Here is a 14944-nt window from a genome sequence, read left to right as displayed (position 1 = left end):
GACGCATGACACAGTTAAGAATTATTATAACCATCTTTACATAGCTTGGAAAAATTTGTCTATGGATTTGCTTGAAAAGTACTTAGAGTATTAAATAATGTACATAAGGGTTGCAGATAGAAAGATGACCAATAAAAAGGGAAGGAAAGAGAAGGAATCAAGTAAACCTGATAGGTGAGAGTTGGCGAAGATATAAAAAATGATCAGTAATCACTCGCTAAATTAATTTATTAATGCAGTCATCACGGAGCAGTATTTACATCTATGTAAATAATGGGTACCCTCTACCAGCTTGGTTATAAACATAGTTTACCATATACAGTGAAAGGCAATAAATCAAGACTCAGAAGTCATATTTTCTCATGAGTTAAGCAGCCTCTACAAAGAATATTTGAAATTCCAGGAGGTTTAAGTCTAGGCACTGGAAACATCGAAACAATCCTTGCTTATGATGACATTTTTGTAGGTATTCAGTCCAACAGTTGCAATATTCATCATGTACTACACACGATACTAAGTGCTTTACTCGGCATTATGCTGTATCCTCAGCGAAGTTCCCACTTCCTGAAATCCCCCCTTGATTTTACCATGTAATGATTTTTTTCCCTTTTTCTATGAACAGAGGATATCAAGAATGGTGACTTATTTCTTTATATAGCAAGTAATCTTTTTATCTCTCTAAAAAGTCAAAGAGAATACAAATAGGGTGGATTCAAAGTATATTTTCCCAAAGACCCCAATCTCTGATGCAAGAAAGGTTATGAAAAGAATCAGATTTCAGACTTCCAGACTTTCATTTAGAATGGCCCACACTTGCTAAGACTCAAGCAAGAGGCCTTGGAAAACCCATCCAAGGTCATCTTCATTATCCAATCACCAAAGCAGCAATGCCAGTTTGGGGGCCCACTTTCAGACTGATGCTTGAGGTTGGTGTGGGTTATATTTGGTCATATATGTTCATATCACCTGATGGGAATGAGGTAGGGTATGTGTGGGACAGAGAAGAGAATGCTGGGCTCCATCACTGAATTGTGGTGTCCTCGGATTTCTACTTCATTTAGATTAGAAGAACTAAAGTCACAAAGTGAAAAAGGCACCGTTGGTTGCCTTTCCAGTAGCCATCCTCTCTCTTTGCTACTAAAAGAATCTCTCTTTTGCTCAGGGTAACAGTCTGCCCAACTAAAATCCTTCGATTCCCCGGACTCTCTTATAAGTAGGGGTGACTCAGTTCAGGCCAATGACATGCAGACAAAAGTTCTGGAGGAAGAATGTTGCCCTGAAATAAAAGGCAAACTTCACGAGGCATTGACAGACATGATGCTCGGGGACGCGGCAGCCACTTTGTGCCTGTAGGAGTAAGAGCCACATCCCGAGGATGATAGCGAGGTGGAAGGAGTAAGCGTGCCCCAAAGGTACCATCCTAGACTGCACAGCTCTGCATTCTCTTGGTCGCAGGAAAAAGGGAGAGGCCAAAAAAAAAGGACTTGTTTGAGCAATAACTTCTCTGGTTTTCTCTTACAGCCAAACACATCTTAACCGATACAGTCAGAGGGTAAGCAAGTCTAATCTTGGCAAATCCTAAATCACAGAACCATATCAGTTAATCCTTGCAACATCCCTAAGTAATGAATTTTAATATGTACCTCTTGTAGATAAGAATAATGAGGCTTAGAGAAGTTTACTTACAGATGGCAGATGTGCAATTCTAACCCAAGGGTGATGGACTCCAAAGTCCATGTCACCTTGATGCAGAAATTCAAAGAGAAATTTAAAGAGAACCAAACTATGTAGTCTAAGGAAACATGTTTAGTTGAAGCCAATTAAAAGTTCAAAAACGTTTATTGACTACTGTGCTTCATAAATAAAATATGCTAATTTTTCTGGGAAACCACGGGTACTATTGTGGTTAGTGTTACTTTTTGAGGGGTGTATTAGGTGTCCTTGCCTCTTTTACGCTCTCTTGCTAGTGGCCAGCAGGGACAGAAACAGGGGAGGCTAACTCATAAGACCAAAATCTTGAATATTATTTATCAAGTAGTAATCTTCAAAGGAAGCCATTTTATTTACATAATTTAAATGGCCTACCTTCAAAAAAATATGCCATATAAGTGTTATTGACTTTGCTTGAGACTTCAAGTGAAGATGGTCTATTTTCATAACAATGGACAGGTTTAAAATGTAATCTAGAAGAACATTAAAAATTGTCTTTTACCCTTAGAGAAATCTAAATGAAGTTTATGGATTTAGTAGTAACATTAGAATCACAGAATATCATTAAGAAACACAGGACTATCATCTTAACAATGCTGGAATTAAAAGACAAAACCTAATAAAAAATGAAATACAAAAGGAGAATCAAAATGCCTCAGCTGATAGAAACCTCTGCCCTTCGGTCCTCCCCCCGCCAAAAAAATTAAAATGTAATACAACACTACAAATTGATGCCAATATCCTTAAACAAGCCTCTGAAAGAGGAGAAACTGCTTTAAATCAGAAATTCAAAATTAGGGATGCTGGGGTGGCTCAGACAATTAAGAGTCTGGCTTCGGCTCAGGTAATGATCCCAAGGTCCTGCTCTCCCCCTGCTTGTGCTCTCTCTGACAAATAAATAGAATCTTAAAAAAAAAGAAATTCAAAATTAAAAAGAAACTGACCAAATAATGTACCAAGAAGAAATGCAAAAAGAATCGATTAAACTCAGGAAATAAAAAATAAAAGACAAAACCAGCTTAGAAATGAAGACTAAAATATGGGGCACCTGGGTGGCTCAGTGGGTTAAGCCTCTGCCTTCGGCTCAGGTCATGATCTCAGGTTCCTGGATCGAGCCCCATATCCAGTTCTCTGCTTCCTGTTCCCCGCCACCCCCTGCCTGACTCTCTGCCTACTTGTGATTTCTCTGTCAAATAAATAAATAAAATCTTAACAAAAAAAAAAAAAGAAAAGAAAGAAATGAGGATGAAAATAAAAGTAACCAAGGAAGGGACAAAGAAGGGGAGTGGAGAAGAAATACAAGACAGGACCACCAGAATGAAGATAAGACACTTAGAAATAATTAATTCAAAACAACTCCATATATAGCTTTAAAAAAGGGGGGAGGGATGCCAAAATGGAGATTATTAAGTGGTAGAAAAGACATGATTTTATAACATTAAACAAAGCGTATTTTTCTTTAAATGCTTCATCAAGAGACTTAGTCAATTTAAATTCACATATATAAAAACCTTACATTTTTTCCAACAGCACTTTAGTTACTAAATACTACAAAATCTAGGATTAACTTTCTGAGCATCTTTAATTTTTTTAAGATTTTATTTATTTGAGAGAGAGAGAGAGCACAAGTGAGGGGACATGGGGATGGGGCAGAGGCAGAGTGAGAAGCAGACTCCCTGCTTAGCAGGAAGCCCAGTTGCCTGGGATCATGACCTGAGCCAAAGGCAGACTCTTAACTGACTGAGACACCCAGAAACCCCCTTAGCATCTTTTAATGAAAAAAATACTCTATTCAATAACAACAATTCAAACAAGAAATTAAGAAAAAAATCTAGTTTAGAATTGCATCAAAAAGAACAAAATACATAGGAATAAACTCCACCAAAGAAGATGAAAGACCTGTACACTAGAACAATAAAATACTCATGAAAGAGATTAAACACAAACATATGGAAAGATATCACATATTTAGAATTATAATTTTTTAAATATCCATACTGTCCAAAACAATCTACAGATTCAGTAAAATCCCTATCAAAATTCCAATGACATTTTTTGCAGAAATATAGAAAACAATCCTAAAATTCATATGGAACAACAGAAAACCCCCAAATGGCCAAAGCAATTTTGAGCAAGAACAAAGCTGGAGGCATCACATTTCCTGACTTCAAAATATCTTACAAGGTTCTACTAATCAAAACAGTATGATATTGGCATTAAAAATAGACCTATACAAATGAAATGGAAGAAAGTCCAGAAATAAACCCATATATATGTGGGCAACTGATTTGTAACAAGGCTGCCAAGAATACATACAATGCAGAAAGGACAGTCTCTTTAATAAATGGTGCTGGGGGGTGCCTGGGTGGCTCAGTGGGTTAAAGCCTCTGCCTTCAGCTCAGGTCATGATCTCAGGATCCTGGGATCCACCCCTGCATCGCATCGGGCTCTCTGCTAAGCAGGGAGCCTGCTTCCTCCTCTCTCTCTCTGCCTGCCTCTCTGCCTACCTGTGATCTCTCTGCCAAATAAATAAATAAAATCTTTTAAAAAATAAATAAATAAATGGTGCTGGGGGCACCTGGGTATCTATAGACAAAAGAATGAAATTGGGCTCTTGTCCAACACCATATATAAAAGTCAACTCAAAAATCAGTTAACGACCTAAACATAAGACCTGAAGCCGTAAAACTCCCAGAAAAAAACACAACAGGTAAACACTCCCTGACATAGATCTTGGCAATGACTTTTGGATAGGACACCAAAGCATAGGTAACAGAAACAAAAACAAATGGGACTACATCAAACTAAAAAAACCTTCTGCATGGCAAAGGAAACAACTAAATGAATAAGTAACTTACAGAATGAGAGAAAATATTTGCAAACCATACCTCTGATAAAAGGTTAATATGCAAAATAAAGAACTACAACTCACTAACAAAAACCTAATAAAAATGGGTGAAGGAACTGAAAAGAGATTTTTCCAGAGAAGACATACAAATCGCCAACAGGTATATGAAAAAGTGCTTAACATCAATAGTTATCAGGGAGATGCAACTCAAAATTACACACTAGTCACAATGATGTTATCAAAAACAAACCAAAAAAACCCAAAAGATAAGTGTTGGCAAAGCTGTGGGGAAAAGGGAACCAAGGTGCGCTATTAGTGGGAATGCAAGCTGGTAAAGCCTCATGGAAAACAGTGTGGACCTTCCTCAAAAACTTAAAAATAGAGGGGTGCCTGCGTGGTGCAGCCGGTTAAGCATCCGACCTGGTTTTTGCGCCAGTTGTGATCTCAGGGTCATGAGACTGAGCCCTCTCTCGGCTCCCCACTCAGCTCAGAGTCTGCTTGAGTTTCTCTCTCCCTCTCCCTCTGCTCCTCCCCATCCTCTCTCAAATAAATAAATAAATCTTAAAAAAAAAATGTAGGTGGGGCCCCAGGTGACTCAGTCAGTTAAGCATCCAACTCCTGACTTTGGTTCAGGTCATGACCTCACAGTTGTGGGATCAAGCCCTGTGTGGGGCTCTGTGCTCAGCATGGAGTCTGCTCGAAATTCTCCCTCCCTCCCTCTCCCTCTGTCTCTGCCCCACTCCCTGCTCCCATGCATGTTCCCACTCGCTTGCTCTCTCTCTCTCTCTCCCTCCCTTTCCCGCTCCAAACAACTAAATAAAATCTGAACAAAAAATTAAAATTAAAAAATAAAATAAAAAATAGAATTACCATAGGATCCAACAATCTTACTTCCAGGCACATAACCAAAGGAAATAATATCACTATCTCAAACAGACGTCTGCACTATCCAGTTCACTTCAGCATTATTTACAGTTGCCAAGATGTGGGAACAACCTAAATGTTTGTTGATATACAATTGGATATACATTCAATGGAATATTATTTGGCTTAAAAAAAAAAAAGAAGAAGGAAATCCTGCCATTTGCAACAACAAGGATGATCCTGGAAAGCATTATGCAAAGTGAAGCAAGCAAGACACAGAAGGGCAAATACTACACGATACTATTTATAGGAGAAATCTGAAATTGTCAGACTCATAGAAACAGAAAGTAGACCTCTGACTGCCACGGGTAAGGGGAGGAGGTATCACTCCTCTCTCCTCCGAGTCAAAAAGTTAAAAATACAGTGTTTCGGTTATTCAAAATGACTAAGTTCTAGAGGTCTAGTGTAAAGCAAGATGTCTGTAGCTAACAATACTGTTTGTAAACTTAAAATTAGCTATAACAGATCTTGGGCTGTGTTCTTATCACAAAATAATAACAATAATAATTGAAGAAATCAGGAGGAAACTTTTGGAGGTGATGGATATGTTTATGACATAGATTACAACGAGGGCCCCATGGGTACACACTTACTTCAAAACTTATCAAGTTGTGTATTTTAATTATGCATACTATTTTGTATATCATTCATACCTTAATAAGCTGGTTTAAAAACAAAACTAAAATCTATCTTAAATTCTAAATTAATTAATATTATTAATCTTAGAAATTTATAATAATTTAGTACTTGTACGGAAAATATTCAGTAGAATCTAAATATACTAACACAAACAAAATTGTATATTTCCTTTACTGATATGGCTGAATATAATAATTTAATTTAAAATCAGCATCCTGAAGACAACTTAAATAAGGTTGGTTCTAGAAACCTTGTTACTAATTTTCCAAAAAGAATAAGTAACACTTAAATCCCTAAGTATATTAAGTATTTCTAGTACCCACAGATGATATTCTTTCAAAATAACATTAGCCAGGTTCCAGGTTAATGTTAGGTGTATAAATGTATAGATTTTATATTTCTTACATAAAGGAGCTATGTTTCATATTTTACAATTATTTCACCCACTACTGTAACTAGCACAGTAAACATTCATCAGACTAGACTGGAGATATAACCACAAAAGATTAAAGGTTATCAAAGGTTTAAGAACATTTCAAAACCGAGATGCATGATATAAAATACTATAGATACAGGAGGTCCATGAAGGGGTCGGTGGGGGGAGAACTAAATATTCCTAAGGAAACAAAGAAAGAGTGAAGGATGTGATGAGTTCTAATTAAGCTTTGGAATGTAGATAAACAAAGGAGATGGAAGAGAATATTCTTGATCTAAGTGGGCTAATGTGTGGAGGATGAGGATGATTTAAGTGCATTCAGGGTCACCTGGGCAGCTCAGTCAGTTAAGAACCCAACTCCTAATTTTAGCTCAGGTCATGATCTCAGGGTTGTGAGATCCAGCCCTGGTCAGGCTCTGCAGTGGGTGTGGAGTCTGCTTAAGATTGTCTCTCTCTCCCCCTCTGCCCCTCCCCACTGTGTGCTCCCTCTCTCTCTCTCTCTCTCTCTCTCTCTCAGAAAGAAAGAAAGAAAAGAAGAAAGAAAGAAAATAAGGGAGGAAGGGAAGGAAGGAAGAAGGGATGGAGGGCAGGTTCAGAGCACAAACAAAAGAGGTATATCTGGGGGGGAAAAGAGAGGGAGGGTTCATGTTTGGTTAGAGAAGACTGGAAGTAAGTCATGGCCGTACTATAGAAGGACAAGGAATTTCAACAGACTGACTCATTCATACTACAACCATCAGACACTGGTAGCGGCCCCGATTGTGACTGAAAAACAGGTAGTCCTTGACCTCATGGACCTTTTAGTTGAGCCAGACAAATCAGCATTAATCAAATACATACACAACTAAGTATATAAAGAGCAAACTGTGGTTAGTCCCAGAAGGAAAAGCACAGAGTGCTAAAAAGTGTTAACATGGAAACAGGCTCTGTAGGAAGAGAGGGAAATGGGATGGCTCCCCTGAGGAAGGGATATTTGGCTGAGCCAGGATCATCCGAACAAAGGGAGGAGGGTCCCAGTCAGATGGAGGAGGAGGACGTCACATGGGAAGAAAATGCAGCCTGTTCAATGATCAGGAAGAACAGAGCAGGGGTAAAAAATCAACGTCAAGGGAAGCTGGGGGAGGCGGGTGGGGCCACTTTTCCCAGACTTAAGGTCAGGCTAGAGACCATGGCCTTTTTCCCAGGAGCAAGGGATGGTCATAGAAGTAGAAAGCAATGTGGTTGTGGTTGTGTTTTCATCACTCTTCTGTCAGCAATGTGAGCTGGCTGGCAGACAGCAGAAACTGGAAGAGAGGTCATCAGAGCTATTGAGGTTTTCCAGGTGAGTGACAATGACAGCTTGGCCTAGGAAGTCTGCCTGCGAGAGGGAAAGCGCTAGAGACAATCCCCCAATATTTAAAAGATAGGGTCGATGAGACTTGGAGATCAAGCAGACTTGAGAGCTGGAGGAGGCCCAGATGTTCAAGACAAAGCTCTGATTGTGTAGTTTGGTGGATGATGTCGTGATCCTGGGCGAAGGACCAGAGGAGAGGAAGTTCGGTGTCAGGCACTTGCAGAAGCAGTCTGTGAAACCCCCCTGAGAATGTATCTAGCAGGACCAGCCAAGTGCATAGATTTCAAGCCAAAAGACAGGCCAGACTGGAGAGAAAAGCTGATGGGGCCCATCACCCAGGAGGCTAAGGATGAGCTCGCCTGGGAAGAAGACTGGAGGGAAGAAAGGAGTCTGCCTTGCCCTCCCTGTGCCTGGTCCAGAAGTAGCCTGGAACTCAATAAATACGATCTCAATAAACAAACAGGGAGAGGCAGGACACTTGCTAGGAGACAAGGACATAGAAACCAAAGTCTCCCTGACCTCCATGTGATGCTGGCTTGGGTTGATACAATGAGATTTTATTTTTTTTATTTTTATTTTATCTTATTTTTTACAATGAAATTTTAAAGAAAGGGGCAGATTTGTGAGAAATTAATGAAGGGAAGATCAATAAGGTCTTTGTCTTTTAATAGAAGAGATGATTGAAATAGACCTCACAGGAAGGGCTCTGTATGTAAATTAAATCATCTTAATTATGGTGTATTACAATGTTTGTCACCTGAAATTGTTATTTTATTGTTTGTAATAATGCCTTACATGATACTCCACAAAGTACTTCTACACTAATTATCATTGTTCATAATTAATTTTAATATAGCTCTGAAATTCTGTCATTTTGTGCTCTGCATTTATATCCTATTTCAAAGAATTTTTAAGTTTTACCTTTAGTTGTACTCACATTTTAATAGGACTTAAAATTATAAGTCACTGGCCTTTTCTCAAACTTCATAAGACAAAAGAGAAAACTATATATGTATATTTCAAATATGTTTAAATATTCTGTGTTTAAAAGCTACAGATTGGGAGACCATGATTGTCAACAGCAGTATGTAGAGAAGAGAATGTCTCTAGAGGCTAAGAATAGATCCATATACATAATAGAGCCAGGTTCGGCCCCAGTATTGATCTTTAGGCTTCTTACATCTCTGACAATCTCCTCAGCTTCACTGTCCCCAATGTCTCCATCTACCGAAGGCAAGAGATGGGCTAATCAGTTGTTCTCATGGTAGGTTCCATGGACCTGGAGAGCCAGATGTGGATATAGCACAGAAGTGGGTTAAGGGGACAGGTTCCAGAACTCTTCCTCACCTCCACTTTTTCTTATTTTATCTATTAGGGCCATTTTACTGAGAAATGGGACTCTAATTCTTATTAAAACATAATGAGACAAGAAGTCTGAAAACCACTGCCATTAACCAGGGCACCCCCTGAGGGTCTGATACAATTGATCACGGGAGACTCCTAAACATCCCTACCGTCTAAAATACCCACAAGTAACCTCTCACCGAAAGCTGAAAACCACAAACTTAATGATCTCTAAATCTCCTCTACCACATCTATGTTCAATTTCATTTAGAGTGAGAGAGACATTCGTGTTCTGCAAGACGGATGATCATGGACAGAACTGGAAGCAGTCAAGGACCCAAGTCACAGAACAGTCTAACATCCCCTTTCAAGGACAGAAGCCAGCAAGAGCATTGCCAGGTAAGGTGTTCTTCTTTGAGGTCCAGCCCTGCAGCCACAAGAACAAAATGTCCAAGAGACAATCGGCTTTAACTACCCTGAGGTTGACCAACCCACTCTGAAAAGAACACAAATGCTATCAAAGTAATTAAAACTTTAGTGCCTCCTTGGGACATCCTGGAACACGTCTGAGTATCCAACTGAGACAAAGCTTGCTGGCATCCCTGAAAAGACTACGGTCACTGGAAATTAACTCAAGGGAGTAGGAGATTGAAGACCAGTGTCTGAAAAAACAAAACAAAACAAACAAACAAACAAAAAACAGTGTCTGATAACCACACTCTGGGAAAAATTAGCTACCTCATTTTTGCACCTTTGGTAATGAGCACCATCTTTCAAAAGTCCTCAAATATTGGACAAAGTGAATGTGGGCTCAGTCCAGATAATAGCATAGAAAGTAAATTCACATACACACACATGCACACACACACACACACACACACACACACACACACTGTTAACCAAAAACTCTAACAAAAGTTTCCACAACACTAACCAGCAACTAAGGCATCCTTCGGCCACTGGCTGAACCAGTCAATAGTGCATCCTGAAATAAGGGCGGGGAACTTCAATGCTCGGTTTCGAAATTTCTCCCCCACAGGTGAAAAGCAGAGCACAATGTGAAGGTTCTGCCGGACCCGACTCATGAAGTAGTCATGCAGGTTCTCGTTGGTAGGTGGGCGCCTGGGGTATTCCTTTTTCATGACAGATAGGAGATCACTATGAATTTCATCAATTTCATCACGAGCAAATAGGTTGGAGACCTTCAAAAGAAATGCAGACATTCAAGTTCAGGACAGACAAATGAAAAGAGATCAAAATACATAGCTTAGCTATGATACATATAATAGCTTTCCTCCATTTCTCCTTTAGAAAATTAACCAAAGTCTTCATGATACAAACAAATGGAAAGGTATTCCACACTTATAGGTTAAAAGAATTAATACTGTTAAAATGTCCATCCTTCCCAAAGTAGTGTATAGATTCAATGCAATCCCTATCAAAATACCAATAGTATTCTTCGCAGAACTAGAACAGATTATCCGAAAATTTGTATGGAACCACAAAAGACCCCCAAATAACCAAAGCAATCTTGAAAAAGAGAAATAAAGCTGGAGATATCACAATCCCTTATCTTAAGATTTACTACAGAGTTATAATAATCAAAACAGTATGGTGCTGACACAAAAACAGAACTAGAGATCAATGGAACAGAATAGAGGGCACAGAGATAAACCCACACTTACATGTTCAATTAATCTATGACAGAGGAATCGAGAATATATAATGGGGAAAGACCATCTTTTTAATAAATGGTGCTGAAAAAACTGAACAGCTACATGCAAAAGAATGATAGTGGACCACTATCTCATACCATACACAAAAGTAAACTAAAAATGGATTAGAGACCTAAATGTAAGGCCTGAAACCATAAAACTCCTAGAAGAAACATGACAGTAATTTCTCTATCATCAGTCATAGAAACATTTTTTTCTAGATGTGTCTGTCTTCTCAGGCAAGGGAAACAAAAGCAAAAATAACCTCTGGGGACTACAACAAATTAACAGGCTTTTGCAAATCCTTTTTTAAAAAAGACTAGCCAAAGTCCTCAAGATAAGATACCCCATATTTTAAATACACAAATCGTACACAAATGATTCTATCACTTTCATGGCTTTTTAAAGGGGTAAAAGGACATACCAAAAATCCAATCAGCTGTTTTATTCTCTAAACCCCAACAGAAAAAGCAATTCTTCCTGCCACTGATTTCCTAAACCCTAATAATGGAAGGAAATAGCTCTAAAGTTGGAGATAATCTGAAGAGTCAAAATGCATGAAGATTAATGAGCTCCTACCTCACCCGATGACAAAACGTTGTTCATGTATTCCAAAAATGACTCATCCTTAATCTCATTGTCTGTAAAGATGAAAGTGATTCCTTTGCCTTGCTGCCCCGCCGTTCTATACAAAATCTTCAAGTCTTCCACCAGATTTGATGTGTTGTATGATCTAAAGAGAAATTGTCATTGTGTCATTAGCTAAACTATTCTGATGGGGAGAAAGATCCTTACAACAATGCTTTATGCCATTCGGTTAATCAAAAGAAATACGGATGTTGTTTCATCAGATAAGAATTTTATTGTATGTGAATGTTACTTGTCCATTATAATTCCTTACAAAGATGAAACTGATTTTTTAAAAATTTCTTTCATTTTCTAATAGCTATTCCTTGGAGAGTAATAGAAATACATCTTGGTAAAATTTTGAGTACTTCACCATTCACAAAAGTTAAGAGCTATTTTTTCCATTGAGGCATACCCGACATATAACATTATCTTAGTTTCAGGTACACACCATAGTATTTTCGTACTTGTATATATTGCAAAATGATCACAAATAAGTCTGGCTAACAACAAGCCAAGTAACTTTATATTTACCTGCAAATATGAAACTGGCTTTTAATTCCAGATTTCATTAGCTGTTATAATTAATTTTTTACATGCAAGATAAAAATCTAGAGTAAAAAGTCAACCTGAAACCAAAATATCATTTTTACCACAACTAAATGTCAACCGAATGGGTATGTTTCATTTTGAAAATATTTGTTGGTAAGGCTAACACAAGAGTCAAATTGGAATGCTTATTATGTACCTGTCTGCAGCTGGTTTTTTTTTTTTAAGTTTTTTTCTTTAATTTGTCAGAGAGAGAGAGAGCGCACAAGCACGTGGAGTGGCAAGCAGAGCAGGCAGAAGCAGGGTCCCTGCTGAGCAAGGAGCCCGATGCGAGACTCGATCCCAGGACCTGGGATCATGACCTGATCCGAAGGCAGATGCTTACCCGACTGAGCCACCCAGGTGTCCCTGCAACTGGTATTTTAGAAGATACCTCATAAATTAATCTAAATTAAATCATATCAGGCCTTAATTATATAGGCTGAGGAGAATGCTCTAATTCAAATGGTGCCCTCTTGGGGCGCTTGGCTGGCTCAGTTGAAAGAGCGTATGACTCTAGATTTCAAGGTTGTAAGTTTGAGCCCCATGCTAGGTATAGAGGCTACTTTAAAATAAAACCTTTTAGGGTGCCTGGGTGGCTCAGTGGGTTGAAGCCTCTGCCTTTGGCTCTTGTCATGATCCCAGGGTCCTGGGATTGAGTCCCATATTGGGGTCTCTGCTCAGCAGGGAGCCTGCTTCTTTCTCTCTCTCTCTGCCTACTTGTGATCTCTCTTTCTCTGCCAAATAAATAAATAAAATCTTTTAAAAAAATAAATAAGATAAAATCTTTTTAAAAGGTAAAATAAAATAAAATATTTTTTTAAAAATGGTGGCCTCTCATCCCCCAAAACAATTTCATTGCATCTTTGAGTTCCCTGTAAGAATTTTCTGAGCAATCAGTCTACTGTAATATAACAGCTGGAAACATGAAATATCACACTCTAAATCTTCTTTCACTGTCAAAAGCAATTCTTTAGTGGAAATCAGCCTGCAGTACTGAAATATTAGAGAGGTCCCAAAACAGAGTAGCTCATTACCACCAAAAGTAAAAATAAAGATATTCCAATCCTGGAGATTCAGACTTACTGAAACATTATTTCAATTTTCTGACATTAAATAAACTCAGAGTTCAGAGCACAAGAGCAAATGGCCTTCTGATTTTTTAAAGCTACTATTTAACTCTATACTCTGTGCTTTTTGATCATCTAAAACCTAAATCCTAGATCCAGAAAACCCTCACAATGCACCAGTATTTTAAGAAAATGTCTGCAGAAATGCTATCTGAGAGATTAGAAAAGAATTTCAAAGATGCAGTCCCCCATAGAGAGAGAGAAAGGAAAAAACCTCACCTCAGCTCTTCCTGACCTGGGAAAACTTTCAACCCAGTCTGTAGATCAAGGACCCACTGCCTCAAATAATGGCCTCAGCCCTCTAACGCAGGGCTGTGCTTCCCAAATGGGAGGTTCTTGCTTCCTGATTCTTGGCCACATAGCGATTCGCCGGCTTGGGCAGTAAGAAGGTCTCTTGAAGGTGTGAGAAGGCAAAGGAGTTGGCCCTCCTCTTCATCAGTAATGGTGATGACTAAGACCCTTATGACATGCAGAGAAACTAACTGATCACTGAGAGAGGAGCCGAAAGACATTTTTCCTGAGGCAGTATGGTACGGTGAAGGTCAAGCCAAACCAGAAACCAGAAATACTGTGGTCAATTCCCAGGCAGGTGTGGGATTTCAGATAAGTGATAGCCTCTGAGTCTCGGCTGTAAGATAGGCTAATATTACTATATGCCTTGCTAACTGACAAAGTTCCTTCGAAGACCAAACTAGCCTATGCATATAAAAGTGCTTTGAAAACTGTAATACAAATATTAAGAACAAAAATGTCAGAGTCCAGTCTCTTCCCTGCATGGGTTATCTTTTACCTAACTCAACTGCTATTATACACAAGGCAATGAGAATTATGTCTCTCTGTCCTAGTACTTGAAAAACAAAGAGCAACCTTTTGGATTTATTCTCCAAGCAGAAGCCCATAATTCTGACCAAATGAAAAGTGTGACAACCCAGACAATGAGATCTTAAATGTGGCGTTAATAGTTACCAGTTGTCCTAGCGGGTATCTACGGGCCTCCATCAGGAACAGACGGAGGGATGCTTTACCTGACTGGGCCAACCCAAAGCTCCACAGCACGGCCAAGAGGCAAGACTTCCTGCTCCCACCCACAAGTTAACCTCTAATAATTCTCAGCCCAACTAAACTTTCCAAACTGGCTTCTTGCCTCTCATCTTGATTAATCCTGAAATTCTGTTCAGCCCCTCTGGGTCACCTCTGTGTATCTCCCCATGCTGAGAGAGATTCACTTCCTAGTTTTACCCACACTACACACTTATGACCAAGGACGCCCAAGGTTTCCGACCTTGATGAGTTGTACACATCAGTCAGCTAGCTTCCCAAGCCAGAACTAGGACGCACCAAGTTCAAAAATTCAACTTCCTGGTGATCCTGAGTCTGTCCTTTTTCCTCCGTCCTCACCACTCCCACTCCTGACCCATCATCTCTTGCCTTGTAACTCTTTCCACTTAGCTCCTCCCATCCGTATTCTGTACATACAAACCCACAGGCCCTTCCTATCAGTAATTCATTAATGGTTCCCTGTCGCTTTAGGATCAAGTCCCTATTCCTTATCATACCTTCAGCAGCCTCCACTTCTATCCCTTTCCCACTTGCTATCTCACACCGCACACCCCGCCATATTTAACTTCTTCGAGGGCCTCAGTGTGACTT

The 14944-nt window shown here is 39.2% G+C and overlaps 1 protein-coding gene across 1 annotated transcript in view; it reads right to left on the bottom strand.

Moving 5' to 3' along the window:
* The window catches only part of DNAH5 (dynein axonemal heavy chain 5), a 168892-nt gene that overhangs the window by 61468 nt on the left and 92480 nt on the right, over positions 1–14944 (bottom strand). The window contains exons 38-39 of the mRNA XM_044233758.1: positions 11529–11682; positions 10169–10436 (exon numbers count right to left, since the gene is read on the bottom strand). Coding sequence (XP_044089693.1) covers positions 10169–10436; positions 11529–11682 — 422 coding nt within the window. The remainder of the gene's footprint in view (positions 1–10168; positions 10437–11528; positions 11683–14944) is intronic.

This window comes from Neovison vison, chromosome 1 (genome assembly GCF_020171115.1).
Source record: "Neovison vison isolate M4711 chromosome 1, ASM_NN_V1, whole genome shotgun sequence".
Lineage (NCBI taxonomy): Eukaryota > Metazoa > Chordata > Mammalia > Carnivora > Mustelidae > Neogale > Neogale vison.
Note: the sequence above shows the minus strand (reverse complement) of the source record. Positions and strands in the feature narration are given on the sequence as shown.